Here is a 27,925-nt window from a genome sequence, read left to right as displayed (position 1 = left end):
GGATATTATTGTACAAGCCTAAACTGTTTTTCAATAAGGTAGACGTGAATGGGAATAACAGACCCCCCTTTCAATGAAAATGGTACGTCCTAAAAAAGTACAGCGGACGTCGTGACGTGAGCTCGTTTAGCGTCACATGTTTGTGCACTGCGTCATAAGTATGCACTTATTTTTGAAGAAAAAGTATACTTTTGAGTGTGTAGCAAAAGAGTAGACAAGCTGAGATTCCTCTTCATCTTTAACGGACAGATCTGTCGCGTGACGTTTTTATTTGTTAATAGAAAGGATAGAAAAAGATATATATATATATATATATATATATATATATATATATATATATATATTCCAATGTTAAAAATTGGTCACACTGCATTAAACTACATTCTTTTTCAAACAAGGAAACATTTGAGTGTGCTGCATGTGTGCTGGTTGGTATGGGGAGAGAATGCAGAGTTGGGATGGATGGGAATTCAATAAAAGTATTGTTAGGAAACAAGTCAATTCTCATGAAATATGAAATATTATTTAATCCATGTATCCATGAAATATTATTTAAATATCTAAAATGAAATATTCATATATCATTTATTCATATTCTTCCAAAAACTATGTGCACGCCACACACCAGATCAGTAGGTGGCAGTAATGCGCCTTTTACGCTGGCTTGCCAATCAGCCATAAAACAACAGAAGAAAAAGTATTTACATCTTCTGCTAGCTGTAAACAGAAGGAGACGACTAATGAAAGGTACTTTATTAATACGAAAACGCACAATGGATTGGTTATATAATTATATAGCTAATACAGTTATATAACTAATTGTGCATAGCGGCGAAATAAGCTATGTTGGCTTGGCTGTCTTTCGAAGTTTGGTTGGAGCTTCGATGCTATGTTAGATGTTGGATGGAGCTGCTATTAAGTCAATTGAGAAATTAGACAGAATACTACACAGAGCTTTAACAATCTGTATAGGAATTATGAAAACCCAATAGCTGTCATAATAGAAGCTAATGAAATTCCATTTGAATTGCGAAGAAATTAGCACTTGCTTTTGGGTTACAATTACAAGGCGACAACGGTCTCTGTTAAAATTATTGGGAGGTTTAGTGTTTCCCCTACCATTGTTTTAGGGGGGCGGGCTGCTGACGAAATCCAGTCATAAAAAATGAATTTACTGTATATTTTCGGTTCAGTACACTTGAAAAATAATCAAAATTTAAAGTTGTAAGTTAAAGCCCCCCTTAAAAAAATTCTAGGGGAAACTGTTGAATATTGGTATTAAGATACAGTAATTGTTGTGTTTGGAATTAAAAAATATGGTGGGATTGACAATATTTGTAGTTTTGTACTACAACAAAAAATGCCTCTAAAAAACATTTTCTTTTATATTGTCAAATAAATATACTGTAGACTATCTTTGTTTAGGGCAGGGTGATATGGCCAAAAAAATTGTCATGACATTTTTCATATCAGTCAATATCAATAATTATCATAATAAAAGTCATATCTTTTTTTTTTCATGTGTTTTTTTTTTTTTTGAAAATTGTATAAAGCTGACAGTTAATTGCGGGTTTAATTCTTGTTGTCAGAACATGACAAACACTTGTCAACCAGACGTTTCACATATCTGAGTTACAATATTCAAAACATTTATGATGATAAAATAATTTTCTACATCAAAATATGCATGAGTAAACTTAGTTTCTTTATGTTCAAATAGGTGATACCGTTAAAATATGTTTGTGTTCCCTCACTGTGAACTCAAACATCAACATGAATCACAGTACATTTATGTTCATCAACAAAAATGGTAACATATGAAATTTTTTTAACAAACTCATGTTTAAAAGGTAAAATGTAACATTCTGACTGTTTGAGTTTGCCTAGGACTCTACTTTTATTAAAATGAACTGCTGGTCATAGTATCATACATTTAAATCATGATAATCATAGGTAAATCATGCATATAGCACCTCACAACAACCATGGTAAAATGTAGGTTAACTATATGTTTTTATGGTATTTTTATGAAAAATAGTAGAATCAAGGAAATGTGCCTGTTAAATTGTGTCCTGTGTTTACCTATTATGCTAATTAAACATGGTTTTATTATAGTAAATGTAAATGTAAACCCGATCATCTAATTCAAAATGTTTACAACGCCCCACTCAAAATGCATTGTTTCCTCCTTGAACATCAGTTAAAGTTTTCACTTTTTGTAATAGTTCTGCGAGTCCCTCAATTTTTCTGTGTAAAAAGATGAATCTCAAAATCATAGTCACTGTTGGAAAGGTGTAAGAACTTTGGGCAGTTTAACTGCACAGAAAAAGCAATGGTCCCTTGAACAATCATAACAAAACATAAAAACGATTAATTATGAGTATGTAACGACCACTAACAAGTATTACGATTCAAGGGTGTGTAAACTTTTAAATGGAGTAATTTTTATACATTTTGTTATTTGTCTTGTGGACTATTTAAACATCTGTTATGTGAAATAGCTTATCCAGGACAGTACTAAATACATGTTGCGTATTTTGTTAAAATGATTAAGACTTTGAATAATCTGCAGAGGGTATGTAAACTTCAGAGCAAAACTGCACTGTATTTAGGAGACTGCCTAGATGAATGTCCAAAAAGCTCCTGTAACAATGTGTTTGTGTATTATGTTACTACAGCAGCATGGAGGGTTTGAAGTTTTCTAGCAACACCATGCAGGTGAGTTTTGTTTGTCAGCGCTGCAGTCAGCCACTGAAGCTCGACACATCCTTCAACGTCTTAGACAGAATGACCATCCAAGAGCTCACAGGTATGACCATACAGCACTACACCACTGTAAACTGGTCTCTTTACACAGTAAGAGAGAAATTATGTCATTCCATTAAGAAGTAGGTTGAGCTTGACTTGTCTTTTTTTTTGTTCAGCTCCATTAGTGACAGTAACAGCGAATAAACAGTCGAATAACAGCGAGGGCAGCAGCTTCCCTGAGGTGAATAAATCACACCAGCAACCTTTCTTTGTGATCTTACTGGCTCTCAAGTGTACAGGCACTTTTCCATAACACAAAAAGTGGTGTGGAATGCAGCGGTTGCTTTGGTAACAAACAATGAATACTGCTCATATTATTACTTTATTTGTTATGATTTATTTATTTATTATTATTATTTTTTTCACGCTGATGCCGATACCAATCTTTTGAAATCCGGGTCGGCCGATTTCCGATTAATGCTGCCGATTTATTTTGCCCGATATTTGCTTGGTTTTTAACCTCTATTTGAAAGATAAAATGTAAAAGAAATGATAATTGCTTAACATAAACAAACTTTGTCAACAAAAACATTTTATCCTCTCAAAAAATGTCTGAAACATGTATTTTTGGTTTGTTTTGTTTGTTGACGGACAAAGACAAATGGACATAACCTAATTATCACAAAACAGGAGAAAAAAAAAAACCTTAAATGATTTAATTTTTTATATATAAGATTTATTATATTTTATTTAATTTAACTTCTAACAATAACGTATTTCACTAGTAAATTGCTGTTGAACGACAAAAACAACCACCAGATGTGAAAATTATATTTTACAAAAACTTTAAATGCACCACAACGCACCGTCCATCCGTTGTTCTTCAGACAGTTCTTGGCATCCCGCTGTTGGACCTTTTAGTCTACAGTGAAATACAGTCACACTTTACACTGTTTGGCCAGCATTTTAACCATGTTTAATCCAGCTACTAACTAACAGTCAGTGTTGTGCCTGAACGCGTTCAATGAACGATAGTTCATGAATGTGTTCATTTTTATTAGGTATACTGCTGCTCACTCGGCTGGAAAATGACTCTAGTGGCAGCGTGCGACGTGCGTCAAACACGAGTTCCACGACAACACTAGGCTACCCACAGATGCCTGCCTAATAATCGGCTTGATATACTTGGATATTGGCCGATGCCGATTATGTTAAAAAAATGCCCAAAATCGTCTGATTAATTGGCCGACCGATTAATCGGTCTACCTCTAGAATAAAGACTTAAAAATGTATTGGATAAGTAAACCGATTATAATGCCATTAGCAGGTTATTACCATTTAAATAGTATTATTATTATTATTATTCAGAGGTGGGAGCAAGTTACACATGTTTAAGTCGCAAGTAAGTTTCAAGTCCCTACCAACAAGTCTCAAGTCGCAGTGCACATGAACCAAGCAAGTCTAGTCAGTGGCTCACCTTAAGCAAGTTGAGTCCTGCTAAGGGTCAAGTTACAATACAAAACAGAAAAAGGTAGTGTTTATTTTGGCCTTAACCATGTTATTTTTTCCCCTCAGAAATGATGATCTTTCTTAATTATACATTTATACCGTAATATTAATGATAAAAATAGAATTTATTATAGTTTGTATTTATAATTATGAAATGTTTTAATTATTATTATTGTTATTAAAACAATTACACAAAAATGGCCATTGTGTATAGTTGGGCCTCCTTGCCCTTTACCCATGCGAGAACCAGTTCTGCACACTCTCTCTAGCATCAAACTCAATCAGTTCAGGCCCCTCTACACTGATTCTGATAAGGTCTTCTACAGTGTCTGACTAAAGATTTGCTCTGTCTGATTTAATTTTCTGCCTAGAGAAACCTCTAACAGACAGCAGCAGAAATAGGGAGTACCAGCATGATCTGGATCAGGTGTAGGATGTTCTAAACACACACACACACACACACACACACACACAAAAAAATGGGTATAATTATATATAGATTAAATCTCTATGTGTGTATAATCTGCTAAAAACAAAACCACTTTCCTTATAATATGAGCAGTATGGCTCAGTGGTTAGCAGCATCACCTCTCAGAGTCCAAGGTAGCTCTTGTCTTTAAAAGATGTGCATATCATCATCTTCATGGCCTTACATTCTTCCTAGGCAAGTTCTGGATTGCACCCATTCCTGGGATTTTTAATAGACATAATATAACAATATGATTAATTATATTTAATGTTAACTTGAAAACAGTCTGAAGGGGGTGCATGTGGTACATGCCTGGTATGTAGGACTGTGGAGAAGTGCTCCAAGAGAAACTCTACATCCTTCAAACCGTAGTCCTAGAGCCTAGGTCTGTCATCTGGCCAGGCATGGTGGTTGAAGGCATTAAAGGACTGCACCGCTGTGGTTGTTGGTGTGTCGTTTGTGTACTTTCTCTATCAGCAAAAATGAAAGAAAAATTATGAGTTTCATTGAATGCATTATATCAACATAGAAGTTAAGTGTGTCCTTTTGGATGTTATAGCAATAGCAGGCTACTGAATCTGTTTCTCAGGTGTTTCACAATGGAATCACATGTCTTTTGGATTGCTTGCTGCAGTCTGGGGGCAGCTTGGCTGATAGATTCACCTTCCACCTGTTTTGCAGCCTCCCCTTTTGAAAGGTTGACTTCCTGGATTAAAATAAAATATGGAATATAACATTCTGTACATTTTACAGTGTATTTCTAATATTAAACACCAGATAAGTTAAATGTATTTACTTGAAACTTGAACTCCTGTCTTTCATTGTCCTGATTCTGCATGGCAGCATAGAAGGTGCTTAGTTTTTCACCGGGTTTGGGTTGGGCTGCCAAGGATTCTATGGTGACTAAAAGCTTTCATGTTTGAAACCCACTGACAGCCTGGCACACAGTCATTTGTTTAGTATGTATGTTTATTAATGATTAATAATATGTATTTCACCTAACCCCCCTCTTACCCAACCCTTACTTGAGGTAGGATGATATCATTTCTCTGCAAAAGTGTGCTGAACTGACTAATATAAGAGAAAAGGTCTGCCAGGAAATGGCAGGTTGCCACAAAAGTCCCATCCTCCATAGTGAATTTGATCTGCAATAACGTAACGTAACAAACACACAGATCAACCACATTATTAATCATTCCTGCCCATGTAAAAAATGACTTAATCATTCTGAAATTATAAAATACGGAAACACTCGACTCTTATCATCATGTGAAAAGTATTACTTTTTTGGCTTTTCCAGCGATTTCCGCATTGGCTAAGGCACCTGCCAGGTGGTCCATATGCAAATAAACAGTTGTAAACGGTCCTGGGCTTTGGAGAGTGAGGTCTTTTCCTTGTTTGAGTAATGTTTCCAGAGACCAGGGGTCTCATTTATAAAGCGGGTCTGGAAACATACGTACGCCATTTTCTTGACGGGAGAATGTGCGCACCTTTAAGCAAACTTTGAGCCGTGCGTACGCACATTCTGGAGACAAAGGGAATTGGTGACACCGATGGTGAGCATGAGTTAAATGTCTTTTTGGTCACTTTAAGACCAAAAATCGAAAGAAAATTATAGCCTATAGGATACAGAAAGATGAAAGCCTAGAAATATAATTTAATATAATATGTACAGTGATAATTTACAAGACTAACCCTAATACAGAAAATATGTATTCAACAGCACCAAAAATATATATACAGCTATTGAAAAAATTAAGACCACTGCAAAGTTGCAGCATCAATACCTAAGATAAAAAAGTAGTGTTTTTACTGCTTTTTTGAATTGTTCAGTAGGCCTACATAAATCATTGTATAGAAGTAATGAAAATGACCTTTTGCATGGGCATGTTGAACCTCAATATGGCCAATGAGGATGTTGGAAGGTCTTCCCTTTTCTTCTAGGACCAATCAACAGGGAATCATGGCAGTTTAGAACGCAATGAGCAATCCTGTCATAAATACAGATCAGTGGTACTATCAATTGTACCCAATAGTTCTGTGACTTTATTTTGCTTAATTTGCTATTAGCTGTGTAGCATCTGGACTGAATCAAATGATCAAGTCTGCTGTAGGCCTCAGGAAACCTTTTAACATTTTGACTTGTATAAATCACAGACCTTGCAGCAGTAAGTCAATACCCAATTGCCCCCTTTGTCTAAACAGGAACACCTCGAAGCTCCTACATGAATTCAAAAGATCTTAATCAACTCAAATCAACTGAGATCAACTGCCCCACGGCATGCACGAAAGGCCATGTGGCATAGGACATTGGGAAAACACACATGGGGGGAGGGATTTTAATATGTCAGGTTTTGGTTCAAAATATATTTTGGTTCAAACCGTAACCAAACATATATTTTTATTAAAAGATCAACAGTCTGTCATTAGTATTTAGACTGCCAAAAAAAACCAACAACAACATTAAAATCATGACCTCAAATGTCATTGTGGAAAAAAAGTGTTACTGTTGTAACAGTGCACAGTCTAAATCAGACCTTTCTGGCTATAGCCTTATGCTAATAAGCCTTATGCCAAAATTAAGTAGGTATCATAGTATCATAGCATTTGAAATGTTCCTATTTTTGTTTTAGGAGTTTCCAAAAACAGTTTAACGTGCATGCAAGGATAAACACTTTATTTGTCTTATAATATGCATTTATTTTTAACTGATTTGCTCAACGACTCCCAAATGATTCGTTCGACGATTCATTTTCCCAAACACCTCCTTTGAGTGACGCGATTGGTCAAATGACCCAGTCAGTTGTTATTGGTAAACCGTAGGCAGAGACTGTCGGCAACGGAACGCCCATAAACAGGAGGATTATAGCTTGTCAAGTGTTGAAAATTGTATATAGTGTTTGAACTAATGTGTCAGAAAAAGAGCACTTTCCACACGGTCCCTTACTCGCGTCTCCGTCAAGAGCGAGCTTTCCCGGCGAAACTCACGTTGCGGCGGCTTTTGGGGGGCAGTGCTTATTATATAGAGTGAAGTCATATATGGCTAAGTCGTTTAGGAGGTAATTGCCATTTTTCAATGAATGTCTGGTGAATATCAAAAACAAAACTAACTTTACCCCGTTTAGAAGCTGCGCGGAGTGTACACAACACACACAACACAAAATAACTATATTGTGCATGCTACAGAAATCATAACAGCAAACATTATTAATATTACTTACAGATTGTGATTCGGAGGAGGACGAACCTGATCCATATACACTGGATTGCAAATATTACATGTTGCAAATATGTACTCTGATTCTTCACATGCTCGTCCCTGGACAATGGAAACAAGTGGCTGAACTGTCTTTGCAATGTAGAACACAGCGTCTTCTCAACATGATGCGATTCAGCTGAAATATTTGAATGTGTTTTAGACGTCACTTCAAGTCTGCGCGCGCAGTTGTTGGGAGCGGCCAATGACCTATCTACGTCACGATGTAACAGCTAATGTCTCGTTTCAAAAACAATTCATTTCATAGACTTCATCACTTTTGAAAGACAATAACTTTATATACGGTGCACTTTCAGATATAAAACTTTGCAGGACATTCCCTTAGAGCTATATTCCACACTATATGAACATTCATTTTCAAAAATCCATGATAGGTGTTCTTTAAAGATTAACATTTTAATTTCTTAAAAGGTGTAAATTCTGTTTCCTCGCAGGCGCAGTGAGGGAGAAAAAAACACTGCGTTTAGGACAGTCAGCTCATAGCTCTGCTTCAACTGTGCCATACCCTCACTAGAGCCGACCAAAATTCCTGACATATCAGAAATCCATCCTAATGCCAGTTGGGAGAGGTTAATTGCTTCTCGTTTCCCTCTGTTCACTGCACGACAAACGACACATGATGAAGCTGAAATTTGGCCAGATTAAAAAAAAGAGTAAAAAAAAAAATTGTCCTATTTGGAAATCCGCTCAAAATCGGACAGAATTTGCACAGTGTATGCCCGGCTTAAGAGAAGCCACTGTGCGTCAAAACTTCTGACACTGGCATGACATATGGTTACCATAGCAACCGCCTAGCAACCACCCTGAACAACATGGCAAAAATCTTTTTCAAACTAACATCAATATTTGTTTACAATCTTTACTCTTCTAGTTTTTTAAATAATGTTACAAAAATATTTGTGGACTTAAATTTTGTAACTATATGAAATTGTGTGTTGTTTTAGGAGACCTTTTTGGAGAGCAAACAGGATGGTGTGGCTCGGAAATACATCCCACCTGCAAGGTATGATTACCCTGACACCTGTTTTTATACTTTCAGGTGTTCTGGAAAGGACTGCACGATTAAGCTTTAAAATATTACTATCTTGGTCAAAACAATATTGTTTCCCACAGGTAAGACTCATCCTTGTGGTCGTAGCCAATTGAAAAAGCTGGCACAAAAAAAGTCAAATTTTTTGTGACATGGGGCAGGTTTACCATTTTGGGGTCTCTAAGCAAAGTCGGGACATAAAACCCCCCACCATTGCATTTTACTTTGAATTAAACAATAGTATTACCAAACAGAATTAAGTGGGGGAAAAATATTTCTGATTCATTTCGATTCTCACTTTCTATTCCAATAAGATAAAAATAAATAAATTATTTAAACATTTAGATATCAAATATATATATACTGTATTTTTTGCAAAACATTCTGTTACAGCTAAAGACCACAAGCCAAACTCGGCAGCCTCAAGAATATTTACACAAAGAACTTTGCCTACAGTATAGACCATTTTGCAAGATGTAAACAAAACTGGTCCAGAAGCACTTCCTGTTTCAGTTTAACACTACATAAAAGCTAGGATAAAATACAACCAACAGAATATATAAAACTGAATCAAAAAGTTCTTTACTTGTGAAATAAAGAAAACAGTTACAAACTGAAACAGGAAGTGTTTCTGGACCAGTGTTGTTTACATCTTGCAAAATGGTCTATAGGTTTCAACAAATATATAAGCTAAAACATCTTACTAATATATATTTCAAACATCAATGAAGACAGTTAATAAGAAAAGTAAACGTCAGTAGCAAACAAATACAACTGAACAAAGTGCAAGAAATCAAATAACATGGCATAGTTTTCTTTTTATAAATAAAATACTTAATCCTTATTAAAGTTACACAAGTTATTCAGTCTAGATTATTCACTGACTTTATGGGGATATTTAACAATTTTGTGTGTATTTGTCTGTTCAAGCGCAAGAGAACTCAATAAATTTTTAGCTTTGGACTTGAATTTGCAGCATTCAATTTCTTCCCTTTAATTGTCTTTTTTCTGTAGTTTTCTTTAGTTCCATTTAGATATGTGTGCTTCATGGTTGTGTGTGTACAGTATGTATATCTCAAAAGAAGCTAAGACTTTTTTTTTTGTTTTTTTTACACATTTACACTGACTGCATTTACACTGCAATTACAATTTCGTAAATAATGTTATGATATTACTTCAAAGTAGTACTTAATCCTCTCCTCATGAGTCAATTTGTTGTCCTATTAATGGAAAATTGGGGGACCACTTCAAACTGAATGATTAAACTAAAAACAACATTTTTAGAACTGTAACAGCATTTATATTATGAATAAAATCAGCATATTCAAATACATATCCTTCAATGTTTTATTTTTTAATATTTTTGCCTGTTGTCTACTTTGCTAGCTAGAATTATTACAAATATATATATATATATATATATATATATATATATATATATATATATATAAACCTAAAATAAATGTTCATAATTAAAATGGCAAAATTTTTCAAAAATACATACATTGCAATAGTCATGAAATGTATTAACTGCTATTCTCTTAATATTAACCGTTCTTTGCAAGTTCCTACTTGGCAGTAAAATGGTTTTGGCGGGCTCTACTGGCCCTACAGTGGAAATGCAGCTTGATTTTGGCCTCGTATCTCGAGGTCCAAGGCAATTGTCCCACTTGGCCCATTGATAGCCCTGGCTTGCAATGGCCTGATAGTGAAAAGGCAGTTATTCATTCAACCAGTTCATTCAGAGTGGCATATTTATTCAGGAATGAAGCAAGTGACTAACTAGGATCTTGAATTTATGTTTATCATTTTCTCACCAGATTTGTTCAAGACACTGTTTCATTCAGAAACTCAAATAAGTTCTGCTGTGGCTTTGTTTGGAACTATTATTGTTAAATAATAGCAAAAACAGATGATACGGTCTAAAATTAAGGTCAATTAATATGAACTTGTTCATTCAGCTTTTTGTATAAAATAAATATTTACTTATATTTTACTTTTTTACATATATTTAAAGTGGCTTTTCCCCCCCAATACATGCCATTTCATGCCTATTTGTTTTTTAACCCCTGATGCTCTTCTGTCATTTTTGACAGAATTTTTTTTTTTTTTTTTTTTAGTTTTTTTAGAATTTACTGCATCAGTATGGTACAAAACTTGATAAAGGTTTTGGCACTTGCACGCACACACAAAGAAAATCATGGAAATCATTTGAAAAAGTAAAAAAAAAAAAAAATTAAAGTCACACATACTCCTCTTGGTAAATAATTACCTCAATGGAAATAAATGGGAGACTAATGGCATCTAGTGGAAATTTTAGTACTGCGCCCAAACAAAATCTTACTGATAGCTCAAGCTCAAATTTGGATAACAACTTGGCTTTGATTTTCTTGCAGTTTTAGAGTAAAATGTGTTTTTGAAAATATGTAAAATGCTGTAACTTAGTTCACTTCAGCAATAATTGGCCAAGTGTCATCTTTGAAAAGGTAGTCATGTAGGTCATGTAGGTTGTCTACAAACCAGAAGGTCGGTGGTTCAATCCCCAGTTCCACCTGACCAATTACCCCAACTGCACGATTTTAGCCCCAATTTTTACTCGCCGACACGTGAACATCAATCGTGTAGTGTATTATCAAAGACACGATCTGACTGAAGCATTGGTGTGCCACGATGCCCCTGCAGGACTCCAGACTAACTTTTCCACTGGTGCTACCAACTTCCTTAGTTTGTCGCACCAGCACATGGTTTTCATAAGATTTTTTTTTTTTTTTTTTACTTTTTGCTACAACAAGATTAATCAATTCATGCAGATGAATAGTTGTATTAATCTGCATACCCTTGTTTTGCACTGATGTAAAAAGACTGAGTGTGACACGAGACCACATTTTGGCAAAATGTTTTAATCTTTTAACCATCATATGAAAAAGATTAAAAAAAACACACCATGTATTAATGTTTGGTTTTATTTTTTACTGTCAGAGCTGTACAATTGAATTCAAATATAAATCTGAATTTCGATGGTGAAAATAAATATTCAAATGTGGAAAAACATGCCTGCGGTAGCGGAGGCGCGGCTGTCTGTTGCAAGTGGGCATGCTGCCTGTGGGAACATAACTAAAGTGTAGGCTTACTGTACTGACTAAATAGTGCATGAATAAGGTAGGTTAGATACAGCCGTTTCATGTCCTGCAGGCTGTCACTGGTTTGATTATTTACGGTTTCATGTCAAGGAAACGTTCCATGTTTACCACAGCACAGCTTGCTCAGAGCATTCAATTCCAGTTTTAATATATTGTATAACTTCAGTTAATGTTAATAATATTTGTTTCAATCACTGAATGAAGCCTAGAGTTGCGACCTTATATTGCTTGCACAAAACTCTTAATCAGCACTCTACATTTGTTTATTGTTGTTTATTTAAACCGTTATGCGCAGAGAGCGGGTGAGGGCAAGAGAGAGAGAGAGAGAAAGAGTGCCTGCGAGCAAGTGAGATAGAGTGAGGTCTTAGTCATTAGTTGATTTACTTGTTTTTGTGTAGGGAATACGTTGTCAAATTTGTTTAAACTTAAACTACCTGTACAAGTAGTTATGTCTCTTTGTATTAATTTGTCCTGTTCTTGACGTAATGCGCGTCATTGACAGTGCGCAACCTGATGTTCGAATGTGTGTGTTGTTTTTTTAGAGGGAATTTTCAAACCTCATATTTAAGCAATTTTGACAGCCCTACTATGCACTCGTACAAATGCGACCACACAAAATTTTAAATGGGTGCATATGCCCATTTTGGTCACAGTTTGGAGCCCTGCCGAGATGTTTATCATGTTAGTTTTGTCAGCATGCTAAATATCTGTACCTGTCTGCGACTTATTGTATACTGCATCCCAAAGGCTGTGCCAATTCAAATGTTCCTTCAAATGCCTCCTCCAAATGCATCCTTCATTTCCAATGAAATGTATTCGTAAGTAAGTATTTGAACACCCTGCTATTTTGCAAGTTCTCCCACTTATAAATCATGGAGGGGTCTGAAATTGTCACCGTACTTATAACTTAGAAGGGTGTTTAAATACTTATTTTCCTCACTGTATTTTAATGAGCTTTTTGTGTTCTTTAGGATGATGTCAACTGAAAGCACAAATAGTTTCACTCTTATTGGAGAAGCTTCAGATGGAGGAACTATGGAAAACTTAAGTCGCAGGCTTAAGGTATGGACTTGCATACACAATAGCACTATTCTACACAATTTCATATTTGCATTTATTTTCTTGGAAGACACAAAAAGGTACAATAAAGCAGATTTGCACTGATGCACCCTCATACCATGACAGATGTTTGCTTTTGCCCCCGTCACAGACTAAAGTCTGATTGGTACCTTTCATCTTTGGGACTGAGAACTTCTATCTGTTTTTCCCAAAAGCAAGCTGAAATGTGGACCATAGCTCACAATTCCACTGTATTTTGGGCCATATGAGATTAACTCAGGCCCAGAGAACTCAGCAGCATCTCTGCATATCTCTAAATATTGATTTATTCATGGATTTCTCCTTGCGTAACAGAGATTCAAGTTGTTTCAAGTGCCGTGTGTGCTGGGACTTTGCCACGTGGAACCTGCACTCGCCAAAGGCGGCTGCTTTCACCTTGAGTCTTCGGTTTTCGAAGAGCCGGCTCGACGAATGGTTCTTACCGGGGTGCCACCAGGCCCCTCATGAAAGACCAGCGCCGTTCTTTTTCTGAGGTTCTTGACAAACTCACTAAATCATGGCGTGCCCCTTACTCGGCCCACCTGAAAACATCCACTTCCGTGACGCTCTCTACCATTGAGGTATGGGTGTCGAATCTATTAGCGAAAGGAGCTGTCGAAACATTCCCCGTCATTAAGCGAGTCAGGCTTTTACAGCAGTTACTTCCTCATCCCTAAAAAGGATGGCGGCCTCAGGCCTGTCCTAGACCTCAAATACCTGAACAATCCCCTCATGAGATGGCCATTCAGGATACTAACAACAAAACAAATCCTTGCGTAGATTCGCCCAAGGGATTGGTTTCTCAGTGGATCTGTAATACCCCTTTTCCACCAAAGCATTTTGAGAGCCGGTTTGGAGCCAGTGTCTGCACGCGAACTATTTCTTTGTTTTTCCGACAGCCAAAGAACCAGTTCTTGGCCAGGAAAACTGGTCCCAAAGCAGCACCAACTCTTTGCTGGACTAGAACCGTTCTTTTACCACGTCATGCTTACGTCGGGGGCAGGGGCGGGTTTAGATTGTTCTAAACATCTTTTCTGACCATAATATAGGATTGCAAAGCCAGGAGAAACATTTGCAGAAACACGATGGAGTCCGCCTTTGTAATTGTTATGCTTGAAGTTGGCGCCCCCTGTAGCGCTGGCTAAAACTCTAAGTACTGGCCCATGCGTGGCGTTCTGGCCGCTTATGCATTAAAGTGATCCACGGCTGTATCAAAGCCCTGGCTCCTTTGAAAGTCACCAACTGGTACCAGTCGGGTGTAAACATGGGTGTGGTCTCGAGGAGGCAGGTGATAAACAGACACCTCCAACCTAGGTTGGGGGGCTCGGATCGAGGGCAGGCCTGTCTCCGGCCTCTGATCGAGCTTGGAGAAATGCCTACATATCAACTGCCTTGAAATTAGAGCAGTTTTTCTGGTCCTAAATAATAATAATAATACACTTTATTTATATTGTGATTTTCTTGTACCCAAAGCACTACAAGTACAGTACAAAAGTAAATACATTAATAAATAAATAAAAGCCTTAAGTCTTCCTGCCAAACCTGGCAGAGCACCATGTCTTGGTTCGGACGGACATGCCAGTGGTGTCCTATATAAATCGCCAGGGCGGTCTCAGGTCGGGCAACCTGTACACTGTAGCCATGCCAACCTGTGCTCGCTGAGGGCAGTGCATGTACCAGGCATTCTGAACCAAGGTATGGATATGCTATCCCGAGACAACCTTGCCCCAGGGGAATGGTCTCTCCATCCCCAGACAGTTCATCTGATCTAGAGTGTCTTCGGCAGGGCAGAGGTCGATCTGTGTAAATCGACCTCTTCGCCTCAGAAGACAACTGTCCCTGCCCAACAGTCTTTTCCAAAAGCAGGGACGTGCTGGCCCACGATTGGCCCTGCTGCCCTCTTTACGCATTCCCTCCGGTCTCGATGCTCCCTCAGGTCATCGGGCAGATCAGGGAGAGCAAGTGTACAGTGCTCCTAATAGCCCCTCTCTGGAAGACCCAGGTCTGGTTTTCTGAGTTGGTGCAGCTGATAGACACAGCTCCTTGGGCTGATGAGGAACCTCCTCACGCAGGCAAACGGGATGATCTGGCATCCCCATTCCGACTTGTGGGCCTTCCATGTATGTCCCCTCAATCCGGGAATCTCCCAGAAAAAGTCATAAGCACTATCTGTGAGGCTAGAGCACCGTCAACTAGGCTCCTCTAGTGTTCCAGTGTTATCCCCCTGTGGTCGGCCAATCACTGGGAAGGATTGACTTCTTTGTGTATTTCCTCAAAGGGGCCAGGAGGTTGAACCCGCCTCGGCCTCCTTCTATACCTGCCCGTCACCTTTTCTCGGTCCTCAGGGCCCTGAAGAGACCTCCTTTCGGCAGCGGCTCAGTGGTTCTTGTAGGTTGTCTACAAACCAGAAGGTTGGCGGTTCAATCCCTGGTTCCACCTGACCAAGTGTCGAGGTGTCTGTGAGCACGACACCTAACCCCAGCTGCTCCCGACGAGCTGGGTGGCGCCTTGCATGGCTGATACCGCCGTACGAATGAGTGAGTGAATGGGTGAATGTGAGGCAAAATGTTAAAGCACTTTGGTGGCCATTGGGTTTGTGAAAGAGTCCGCTTGAGAGCCGCTTGAGTCGGCCTTAAAGGCTCTTTCGCTTAACCGCACTCCTGCTAGCCCTAGCATCGGTCAAGCAAGTGAGTGATTTGCAAGTGATTTTTGTGAACGCTTCCTGGCTTGAGTTCGGGCCCAACAACTCTAAAGTCATCCTCAGGCCAAGGCATGCTTATGTTCAAAACAACTCTGTTTAGAGCTCAGGTCATTTCGCTATCAGCTCTTCCCCCATCGGAAGACGACAGAGATCTGTTTCTTCTCTGATTCTGCTTGGTCATTGGAAATTTTTGGAAATCTATTCTTCGTACTTTTTGAATTTCTTGATTTTATTGCATTTTACAAAATGTCCTAAATTTTATGCAAATTGGGTTGTAGGTTCAAGTTGGGTTGTAGGTTCAAGTCATAGTTATACATTTAATTTTTTTGGTGTATCTGTTTCATGTATCTGTTTAATAGACACATATAATCATTAAATGACACATGAGCCTGTTACTCATCAGTGTAAGGCTACGTTCACACTGCATGCTGAAACGACCTAATTCCGATTTTTTTTTTGCCCCTATGCGACCTGTATCTGATTTTTTCATGACAGTCTGAACGACACAGATCTGATCTTTTCAAATGCGACCCAGGGCCACTTGGGTATGTGGTCTAAATCCGATATGTATCCGAACTTTTGAAATGCGACTTCAATCTGAACGGCCAGGTCACATATATCCGACCCGCACGTCATTGCACGCACCTGTAGCTAGCCAATACACGCTAACTCCAATGCGTTTCTGCACTGTTATGGGCCGCTGCAGACGTGTCTCTTCCCCAGTGTTGTGCCTGAACGCGTTCACTGTATTACTGCCTGATGAACATTACTGTGAACACGTTCATTCTGGTGTCTGTGAACGTGCGCTCTCTCAGTATAACTTTGTACATAGGGTGCCAGATTGATTTCTATAGAGCCTTCCAGGTGAAAACCTGGCTAAAACACATGTAAACATGCCTTAAAATGTAGCGGAAAAACACCCAATCTGGCAACATCAGCCACCAGTGCCGCACCGCGGCCGCCGGTGACAAAGCAAGGAGCGCCGAGGACGCGCACTATCAATTAAACGGGGTTAATGACGAGCCTCGGTGAGGATCGGAAAACATTTATGTGCAAACTTTGCCCGTCGATAAAATAATTGTTGTCTGTGTTTGTATGTGAGCTGTGGCAATAATAATAATAAAACAAAAGCTCGCAATATATGGAAAAAAAGGACCATTCCGCAAAAAACAAGTGACGTCGTTGACCGTTGATTACTCTTCTGCGCATGCGGGTCACTTCTGGGTCATTTCACGTTCACACAGGAGATCACAAAAGGTCGCATTTAATTGGAAATGTGAACGGCCTTGCAAAAAAATCTAATTTTTTCAAAAAATCGGAATTGAGCATTAAGCCCTGCAGTGTGAACGTAGCCTAAGAGCTGTATAGTGTCTTTTGGCATGACAGTTGAAGAACTTTCAATCATGAATGTTATTGTGCAAAATAAATAGCAGACTAATAAAGCATTGATTAATAAATAGCAGACTGATCTCATGAAGTAGCGTTTGTATGACACGCCAATTTGTATTTCCATTTTTGGCGTGCTATCAACACACAAAATCGCTTTTCAGCGTGTTTATGAACGCCGTTGACTTAACGTTATTACTGTATATATAAATATATGACTTGCCTCAACCCCGTCCCTAAACCTACCCGTCACTGGGGTTAATGGCATTTATGACTGTTCCCCTACCATCCTAGGAAAAAAAAAAAGATCGCTCCCCAGATGTAGATTTAATTTTGCTTCTTTTTCGTTCTGACTTTTGACGGCGTGTACGGACACACGGAATCACTCGGACATTAATGACGTAGACATACACGTATATATGCGGATACACGCGGATAGCTCAAAATGCGTAGAGATAACACACCACTTGACTCGAAAGTGGCGTATGTTTACGCAAAAGTGGCGTATGTTTGCAAGTAGATAAAACAAATGGCTTAAAGAGATATATTTTTAATAAAGCCATCAAACATGCAAATGCACCGAGTTTATTTTATTCAGGAATGAAACTTGCGCTAGAGTAAAATTTGTAGAACCTTTTTGGCATAAAGGTTTGGGTTTTTTTGGAACTCTAGGGTAGAACCCTGTTTAAGCAGTATAGGTTGGGTGAGTAGATGGATGTATCAGAATAGATCCTTCTTACTCTATGTGGGTTTTTCCTGTAGGTGACAAGTGATCTGTTTGACATCATGTCTGGTCAGACAGATATTGATCACCCACTGTGTGAGGAATGTACTGACACATTACTGGACCATCTCGACACACAACTCAACATCACTGAGAACGAGTGCCAGAATTACAAGTTAGTATCACTCACACTCAAAACATGGCATGTAACAAACAACTGTTTTTCTGTGAGTGGTATGTGTTTATTTTCATCATAATTTTTTTTTAAATTGTACATTTTTAAACCTTTTTAGTCAATACATGATTGACATAATTGACTCCAGCGGGTCACTCAATTGGCTTTAAATTGTCAGGAGCTGTTTAGAGTTGCTGTCTCAGCTACCAAAGGAGGAGGAGGCCAGTCTACTGAATGCACTGCAACAGTTGAAACAAGAAGAGGAATCTTTGATCCAGGAACTGGAGAGCATTGAGGGTCAGCGTGAAGCTGTGGCCAAAGAGCTGGCCGAGGGACGAAACCACAGCCATCTGATGGACACTGAAGAACTTCAGTACATATTTACAATGAAGTCATATCTCTCCTTTTTATTATAATAGGGGAATCCCTGTTCCCCCTAGGGCAATGCTAGCATTTAGTATGTGAGAGGGACACAACTAAACAATGAACTTCAGCACTCACAGATGAGCTGCAAATTTTCTGCTGTTGTCCTCTTTTACAGCTTCTTTGCAAAGCTTGAATAATTAGGCATTTTGATTTTCTGATCATAGTTTTTTCCAGGCACATTTTACCAATTCCAAACCACACAAAATTAATAATAGTTATTAAGATTAATATTTAACAATTTATAAGTGATATATAATTGTTCATGAAGGCTGGAAATGGAAAACACCTTATATTCAGGTGTGCAGAATTATTAGTTTTATTTTACAGATAAAATAACTAAAAAGACGGACCAATTTGGAGTGACTCTTGAAGAACCAGCATTACATCCTCTTGTACCACTGTTTAAATAATTCCCGGACTTGAAGAGTCCTTTTTGCAGAGATGGACTAAAAATTAATTAAAAATGAACCCCCAAAACTTGTCTGTCAATAAAGTCTATAAAAAAATATTTTACAACACTTTTGAGCTTGTAATTCTTATTAAGTGGGGGGTCCTTTTTTATGATCATTTACCTAATCGAAGTCTCTTAGATCCTGACACCTTGCACTTCTGGAGACAGGCAAGTTGTAGTTCTGGAAAATGAGGAGAAAATAGGAGACTATTGGGTTCCTGATGGTTTCACACTTAATTCTTCACCTAATTTGTAATTCTTTTGCAATTGAAGTGTTTTTTCTCCTCTACCTGTTTTTGTCTGACCCTGCTTACCCACTGAGCATTTTACTGTCCAATGTTCATGCCTTAACTGCAATTTCTAGTATTGCATTAGAATTGCATCCTTCCAATGGGCATTTATTTATTTATTTTTTTTTACTTTTTAGTCTGAGTTAAATCTCTTTCTTGGCTTATTTTATCTGTAAAAGAACATTTGCCTAATAATTCTGCACACCTGAATATAAGGCATTTTTCATTTTCAGCCTTCTTGAACAATTATATATCACTTATAAACTATTAAATACAAAATGAATAGCAGTTATTAAGATTAATGAGGTTTGGAATTAAAGCATGTATGATCAGAAAATCAACATGCCTAATAATTCTGCACGTACTGTATTGCGAAACATTCATAATGCAGTCCTTGCTAAAATTTACTGCTCAAACTGTCAATATCAGATTGAAATCAGTTGAAGGTGAAGTTAAAGTTAGCCATTTTTAATCTAAAACATGTAGTATACAGTACAAAATATGTGAAGTTGTTACAGCATTTTTGTAGTGCATTGACCTTTTTTTTCTTGAGAAAAAGATTCCTCATGTCTCTTTTAAACTTTTTTTGTTGCCGTCAGTTTCCAGGTAAAAACATTGTCATCTTTGTTTGTCTGTTTCTGTCTCAGGTATCAGAAGGAGTACTGCGAGTTTAAGAGACAGCAGCTGGAGTTGGATGATGATCTTAAGAGTGTGGACAATCAGATGCGTTACTGTCAGATTCAACTAGACAGACTCAAGAAGACCAACGTTTTCAACTCCACCTTTCATATCTGGTTTCGTATCTCTTTATAAAAACCTGTTTTAATTAATATTTTAGTTACAAGTCTCGGCATCAAAACAGAAATATGTGCACAATAAATAAGCTGATAATTTATATGCATTTATATGCAAAACTGAATTGGTTAAAATTACGCATATAAACATTTGAAGTATTCTTTTTTTTTTCCCTATATCTTTCTCAGGCACAGTGGGCAGTTTGGAACAATAAATAACTTCCGCCTGGGAAGATTACCGAGTGTACCAGTGGAATGGAATGAAATTAATGCAGCCTGGGGTCAAACTGTTCTTCTGCTGCATGCGCTTGCAAACAAGATGGGACTTTGCTTTCAGAGGTGCTTGGATAAGAAACATTTTTTACTAGATAGATAAAGCTTGTGTACAAAGTTTGATGTCTTGTCTGAAAGTTTTAAATACTTTTAAAAGTTTTGAAGTTTATACGTCAAGACACAGCAAATCAGTCAAACATCTGACTGACCAATTTAGTCTACATTAGACCACATCAAACTGCATTAGACCTCAGTAGACCTTTAAGGCTTCATTTACACTGCGGGTCTTGATGCCCAAATCCGATTTTCTGACTATATCCGATTTTTTTGACGACCTGCTTACATCATCTTTTAAAAGTGACCCATATCCGATTTTTGCATTTACACTATACACTGCTGAAACTACCAAAAGCAGACGTTCTGACCCGGGAAATTAAGCAAAACTGCACGAAACTCAATGGATGCAGATGCGAATAAAATTATCCAGTGTTTTCCTTCCACAATATTTCAATAAGTCATCAAAACAATTGGTCTCGTACGGCGGAGAAAAAAAAAAGAGGCTCTAGTCATGTGCACTTAAAACGATGCCTCATATCTTGTGAAATGTCTTCAAAAACGGTTTTATTTCTGTAACAATCCTGCATTTTTGCCTGCACTCTTCACCCCAAACACTCAAAAGACATGAAACCTCCGCATTGCTCCACTGTGTGTATCCTTTCTTCCATCGCGCCTATAATCGCGCACTTTTTAATGACGTACGACTCGCATTACTGGGGAATATCCGATTTGTCTGCTTACATAGCACACACAAATGCACGCATCCAATTCATATCCGATTTATTACCACATATGAATGATGCCTGAATCCGATCTGAGAAAATCGGAATCCATGCGTTTTTTCCTGCTTACCCGTTCACTGGTCATATCCGATCTGTGCCACATGACAGGAAAAATTAGATTTGAGTCACTTGCACCATGCCGTGTAAACGAGGCCTAAGAATCACATTCAGATACCATTAAACCTCTTCAGATACAATTATAGGGCATTTACACCTTGTCTTTTCATGAACGCCAATTAGTCTAATCAGTATTAGTTTCATCAAATGCATGAAAAGGATTGCAATGCAATACTTCGTTATGATACCCAAATACACAGCTTTACAGTAATTTGAAAGTGATTGCAGTACCAGTTTTGGCCACAATCTTACATACAGCTCCTTTAAATAGATTCTCAAATATTTAATGAATGATTCGATTGACAGCAGTGGTCCAAGAGGCAAAGTTGCTCAGAAAGAGGAGTTCTGCCATATGGTATGAATGTTGTGGGCATGTGTGGAAAATGTGTGATATACAATCCTTTTTACGCACTTGAAAAACACGAAGGCACCCTCGGTTACCTTTTCTGACAACCACTCGATCTTCACTGGTCGATTGCGGCAGTGTTTTTCGAGATACATGAACGTTGTATGCGTTGGTGACATTGTAGATGGGATGGGTACTACCATCCCTCAAACTAAAGTCTCTATGACTTACTGTTTGGTCTGCCTGATCACTTTTAGGGGAGAATGCTGATCCTTGGCAATTTTAACAAGTACAATTTGGTTTGTAAACTAAAAACCGGAAATAGAATGGGTGATCAACATTATTTTTTCTAGATGAAGCTCTATATTATTCAAGCCACAAAAACAAAACTGTTACTGAAAAAAGCACTATGCACAATCTTCTCGGGTGAAGTCAATACATGCATGCATACAGTGGGAAAGTATTTTATAAACTGCCGATTTTGCAGATTTTCCCACTTACAATGCATGTACAAGTCTGTCATTTTTATCATAGGTACTCTTGGCTTCTGTGAAGTGTGTGAATGACATGCAGGTGCTCTCAGTGGAAGCTTCCTGTATGGAATTTGGGCCATGCGAGTCACTTCAAAGCCTTGAAAGGTTATGTACCAAAAGTGCTCAACAATGTTCGGAGCAGAGGTCATAATGCTATCTTCCCCAGTAATATTTACCACCCCATTTCCAGAAAATTTTGTAGAAGGCAATAAAATCAAGAATATTTGGTTTGTTAATTCTCTTGAACGTATACTTAACTGACAATTATACAAAGAACAGAATTCTGTTTGCACTGGCCAAATGAATTGTATTTTGTAAATATAAAACACATTTTTATGGCTGAAACACACTTTATAAAAGTTGGGACCGAGGCAAAATGAAAGTGAAAAGACAACAGAAAATCTGTTTTGATAAATGTAGCTTGAAAGCTTTACAAATTCCAGACCTATTTGGTCTCTTTTAGCTCAAATTACAAATGTGTACTACATCATAAATAGAAAGGATCACCTATTTACCTTCGGCAACGCGATGCATCCAGTGTAAGCAGCATAGTATCCAAGCCCATTGTGAAGATTGACATAATTTATAAAGATTTCTCATATAGTTTGTTCTCTTTGTAGATATCGACTAGTTCCTTATGGAAACCATTCATATTTGGAATCCCTCACAGATAAGTCGAAGGTAAGTGCCACATTTGATCTTTATTAATTCATAATAATATAAAATAACATAAAACATCTTATAGGTGCACAAAGTGAGTTTTTGCACACCTGGTAAATGGATTCTTTGGTGAATACAACAGTGGCCTTGGACTTTATAAGTAGTACTGTAGTAAGTGCAATAAAATGGTTTGCGAGAGAGTAAAAATTTCATAGTGATTTCAATAGTGATAAGACTGGAGCCTTCATCTCTTGTAAGCATAGACCATCAACCAATTTGCCAAAACTACTATACATTTCTTGAAAGTAAAAACTAAAAGGCCAAAATAAAGCAAATGTACATGAAAAGGTTGTTTGCATTTCTTAGTGGGATTGATTCAATTATCAGGAAGACACTGTCCTTTAAAGGTGCAATTTGTAAAAATGTTGAGTATCTATTAACAGAAATGCAATATGACATCCATAACTATGTTTTCAGTGGTGTATAAAGAGCTTACTTAATAAACCGTAATGTTTTATTACATAACCGCGGGCATCCCCTTCTATGAAGGTCGACATTTTGTGATGTCATGTTTCTACCGTAGCCGAACGCGAACAAACATCGCTACAGAGTGCATTTCGTTCATACCTTGAAAGAGAAGCAGCAGAAACCTAGAAGTCATAGACACCATGAGTAGTGACTTTTCCCTTATGAGTGGTGTAAAATATGTAGTTTGATTGTTTCATGTAACTTAGTTCTCCCTGGCTGTCTTATGGCTTTGCTATGTGGGGATAAATGTGCTGGTTACCTGAGACAGCTGATTAGTACTCATGTCATTGACCATAAAACAGTATGTTACAGGAATCACTAACCCGTCGATCTTGGAAGAGATCCAAGTTGATTGCGAAGAGTTTTCAAAATCAGAGAAAAAGCTTATTGTGTGTAGTAAATGGTGTCTATGTGATGCGGAGGTGCGCGCGCTGTTACAATCATGTCATTTTTGCCGCGCGCACCTTTGGGCTCATGCGGACGCGTCGAGTTTAAACAAGGCTTTACGCTTTAACCAGTTCAGCCACAGTAACAGCTCATATTAGCCAGCTAAACTTTTACTACCCTGTTAGAAAAAATATATAGCTGCATAGTTTCATGTGGTTCTTCAGCCTCACTGTATTATGGATTTGCTACATTTCTCCCCAAGACAATCAGCTGATTACTATTATTATATATTAAAACCCTTGATCCTCACCAGACTATGACTTTGTAAACTTTATCCATGATGTGGTTTATAATGGACTGTGGTACAGAAACAGTGACAACGTTACACACACTGGCTATTCTCTGCGGTCTCAGGAGACAAGATGTTTGTCCCATTTTAGCCACCGTAGCTTCTTTCGAAAGGGAGAGGTGAGCAGTGGGCTGATCCCTTAGTGCAAACTCGCAACCGAACAGCTAGATGTCGCAAAAAAAAAACAAAACAAAAAAAAAAAAACACTGCACCTTTAAAAATGACTTTGAGGAAATGTACAAGTCACATCATCAGCACATTTTTGCTTCTGTTTCCTGTTGTAGGAAATGCCATTGTATTGCTCAGGTGGTCTGCGCTTTTTCTGGGATAATAAATTTGACCATGCAATGGTGGCCTTCCTTGACTGTGTCCAGCAGTTTAAAGAGGAAGTGGAGAAGGGTGACACAGGCTTCTGTCTGCCATACAGGTAAGAATGTCCAGAAGACAAATTTATATATAATTAGATCACCAGGCTGTTGGAAGATACAATTGTATCCAGTACAAAGAAAAGCTAACTTAATCAGCCGACCGAGGATAGTTGTTGGCAACATTGATAATCTCAAAATGACCTCCTATCAGGCTATTAAAGGGATAGTTCACTTTGAATTTATTTTTAGGTATGTTTTAGATTATCTCAAGGGCATCCAAGATGTAGGCGTGTCTGTTTCCACAGTATTTTCAATTTTGATATTTTTAGGTCAAACCATTCTTGTCTGTCAGTCATATAATGGTGGTTTATGGGGTCCACCTCAAAGAGCATGCACAGAGAAGTCCAAATTAAACATGCAACATGACATCATGACTTTTGCGTAAACAGAAATTATCTCTATGCATTTTGAGCCATCAGCGTGTATCCGCCTGTATGCCTACACCATTAATGTCCGAGTGATTCCAAGTGTCCGTATATGCCATCAAATGTCTGAGCGAAACAAAGCAAAATGAAGATCTGCATCTGAGGAGCGATCTTTTTTTTTTTTTTCTAGTATGGTAGGGGAACTCATAAATGCCATTAACCCCAGTGACGGGTAGATTTAGGGATGGGGTTGAGGTAGGGCATATATTTATACAGTAATAACGTTAAGTCAACGGTGTTCATAAACACGCTGAAAAATGATTATGTGTGTTGATAGCACGGCAAAAATGGAAATAGGAATTGGCGCGTCATACACACGCTACTTCATGAGATCAGTCTGAAACATGATTTAATGACTCATAAATGCAAGTACACATTGATGGCCTTAGACACGAAACGAGCGGTTTGTGTAAGAAAATGAACAGAATTTATATCGTATTTACCTTGTGTAACCACAGCCACGTCCAAGTGATCTGAGGCCACGAGCTCTTCGTTCTGCACAAGTGCTGGAAAGCATCGGAATTGATCTCTCGCGCGGTTGTGAAAATAATTCAACGTTGTCTGTTGATATATTGAACTCATCTTCCATTGCGATTTCCTGTATATCTAAATATGTTTAGATCTTCACAGTGAATGGTAACGCTTCCGAAATCTCTGTAAATAATGAGTGACGTACACTCGTGAGAGATCACTTCCGGCGCTTTCACTAAGCGTCCACGCACTCAGATCACTTTGATGTGGCTGTGGTTACAAGAGGTAAAAACAATATAAATACTGTTCATTTTCTCACACAAACCGCTCGTTTCGAGTCTTAGGCCATCAATGTGTACTTGCATTTACGAGTCATTAAATCATGTTTAATTTTGACTTCTCTGTGCATGCTCTTTGAGGTGGACCCCATATACCTCCATTATATGACTGACAGACAAGAATGGTTTGACTATCAAAATTGAAAATACTGTGGAAACAAATACAACTTCAATCTTGGATGCCCTTGAGGTAAGCTAAAACATAACAAAAATTAATTTCAAAGTGAACTATCCCTTTAATTAATCATTGACAGTGAATGTCATTGATGGTCTTTTGCTTAGACCTATTAATTTGCCAATATTTGGTGATTTTGAGATGTTCAGTGTTATGTACCAATATCTATGACTTTAGCAACACAGTTTTAAAACTAATATCATCTAAGAGTATGATTTTCCAAACACTTTGTTTGTCTTCTGTATTTAGAATGGATGTGGACAAAGGAAAGATTGAGGACACAGGTGGAAGTGGAGGTTCTTACTCTATTAAGACTCAGTTTAACTCAGAGGAACAGTGGACCAAAGCCCTCAAGTTCATGCTCACTAACCTGAAGTGGGGTCTGGCCTGGGTCTCCTCGCAGTTTTACAACCGCTAGATTTGATCTCGACCCTTACCTGATCCATGACAAGAGGAAACCACATGAAATCTACACAGTGCTAGGATGGGAATTTACATTTTTGAGTGAACTGAACTTCAATCACAATAATTTTGTTAGAAAAAAGAACATGGAATATAATTAACTATTAAAATACCAGTAATTTGAATTTGTGTATTTCATGAGCGTCATTATGAGTATTCGGGGTGAGCAGGGGTTGGAGGGATGGTTTTTAGCCTATACCTGAATGCTTTCTTGTCTGAAACTCCCCAGGAGTCAAGTGTGGAATGTTTAGTTAGTGGGTAAAGCCATGCAAGTAGATATGTTCATTAATATCTTGTTTATACAGGGCTAAGTTCAAAAACAGAAACAGGTCCTGTCAAACCCACTTACATTTGAGAAACATGACAAGCTAATAAGTATTTGTAAAAAAAAATAATAATAAAAAATAAATAAAGAAGAAAATATACTAATACTGTATATATTTATAAGTACTCATAGTATTAATGTGTATATCCATTGTAACTAAAAAAAACAATAAAGATTTGTAAACCTCAAGTAATTTAATGATAATGATCTTTTCATTGTAGGCATCTGTTAATGGCTGTTGAAGCTATAATAATTGACCGTTCGCAAAAGCCACGTCCCCTAGTCAGTGTTGCCAACTTGGCGCCTTTGTCGTTATTTTTAGAGACTTTTCAGACCCCTTTAGCGGCATTTTTTCAAAAAAGCGACTAGCGACAATTTTAGCGACTTTTTGGACAAACCTCAGTAACCTCCAAATATTGCCAGTATTGTCCTATGAGCGCGAGGTCTTGCTTTCTCCCTGTCGTCACTCTCTAGTTGCGTCTACCCTGTTCACTGAATGGCTGACAGGAGTGCACGGCTGCTGACAGACACGAATGAGCAATGTTTTTCCACGGACTTATCACTTATCTGCTTTTCTTTTGTTTTATATTTAAAGAATCATTTTGACCATTTTCATTTTATTTATTTTGCTTATTGTAACACTCACTATCACAGAGCTTAGTCCATCCAGTTCCCTAACTCTCAATTCAGATAATGTTCCATATAGGCCTATAAAAAAAAATTAATCTTTCACTATATTATAGCTACTCGTTCTATTGTCTAAAAAAAAAAAAAAAAAAAGGAAATGAAAACAGCTTTATTTGACAATCGGCTATATTATATTAAATAGAGCATTAATTTAGAGAGAAAACGCACTAGGCTGACAGAATGCAAGGATGACGTGATGACGTCATTAATTATGCTAATTGTCATATGATGTCATCTAGACATTTAGCAATTTTTAGGGAAGGCCTTAGATACTTTCCTTTGAAAATAGTTGCCAACACTGCCCCTAGTTATTGTTACTGCCATGACAGGAAGAGGTACTGTATACCAGTGTGTGTCAGTGACT

The 27,925-nt window shown here is 37.8% G+C and overlaps 1 protein-coding gene across 1 annotated transcript; it reads left to right on the top strand.

The window, feature by feature from the left end:
* The first annotated feature begins 697 nt into the window (after positions 1 to 697).
* Positions 698 to 26,674, top strand: becn1 (beclin 1, autophagy related). The gene is made up of 12 exons (XM_039685426.2): positions 698 to 747; positions 2,679 to 2,809; positions 2,925 to 2,989; positions 8,948 to 9,006; positions 13,145 to 13,235; positions 18,121 to 18,257; positions 18,436 to 18,630; positions 20,072 to 20,218; positions 20,408 to 20,557; positions 22,947 to 23,007; positions 24,535 to 24,677; positions 26,337 to 26,674. Exons 2-12 carry the CDS (start codon positions 2,683 to 2,685, stop codon positions 26,503 to 26,505), a joined length of 1,344 nt encoding a protein of 447 aa, XP_039541360.1. The 5' UTR covers positions 698 to 747; positions 2,679 to 2,682; the 3' UTR covers positions 26,506 to 26,674.
* The last annotated feature ends 1,251 nt before the right edge of the window (positions 26,675 to 27,925 follow it).

This window comes from Pimephales promelas, chromosome 17, assembly GCF_988280905.1.
Source record: "Pimephales promelas chromosome 17, fPimPro1.hap1.1, whole genome shotgun sequence".
NCBI lineage: Eukaryota > Metazoa > Chordata > Actinopteri > Cypriniformes > Leuciscidae > Pimephales > Pimephales promelas.
The sequence above is the reverse complement of the archived record's forward strand: the minus strand, read 5'-3'. Positions and strand labels throughout refer to the sequence as shown.

What these genes read in the sequence shown, in the direction of transcription:
- becn1 (XM_039685426.2), top strand. Translation starts at nt 2,683, where the DNA reads ATGGAGGGTTTGAAGTTTTCTAGCAACACCATGCAGGTGAGTTTTGTT. An exon ending in GACCATCCAAGAGCTCACAG is followed by an intron (nt 2,810 to 2,924) that starts GTATGACCATAC and finishes TTTTTTGTTCAG; the next exon opens with CTCCATTAGTGACAGTAACA. An exon ending in AGGGCAGCAGCTTCCCTGAG is followed by an intron (nt 2,990 to 8,947) that starts GTGAATAAATCA and finishes GTGTTGTTTTAG; the next exon opens with GAGACCTTTTTGGAGAGCAA.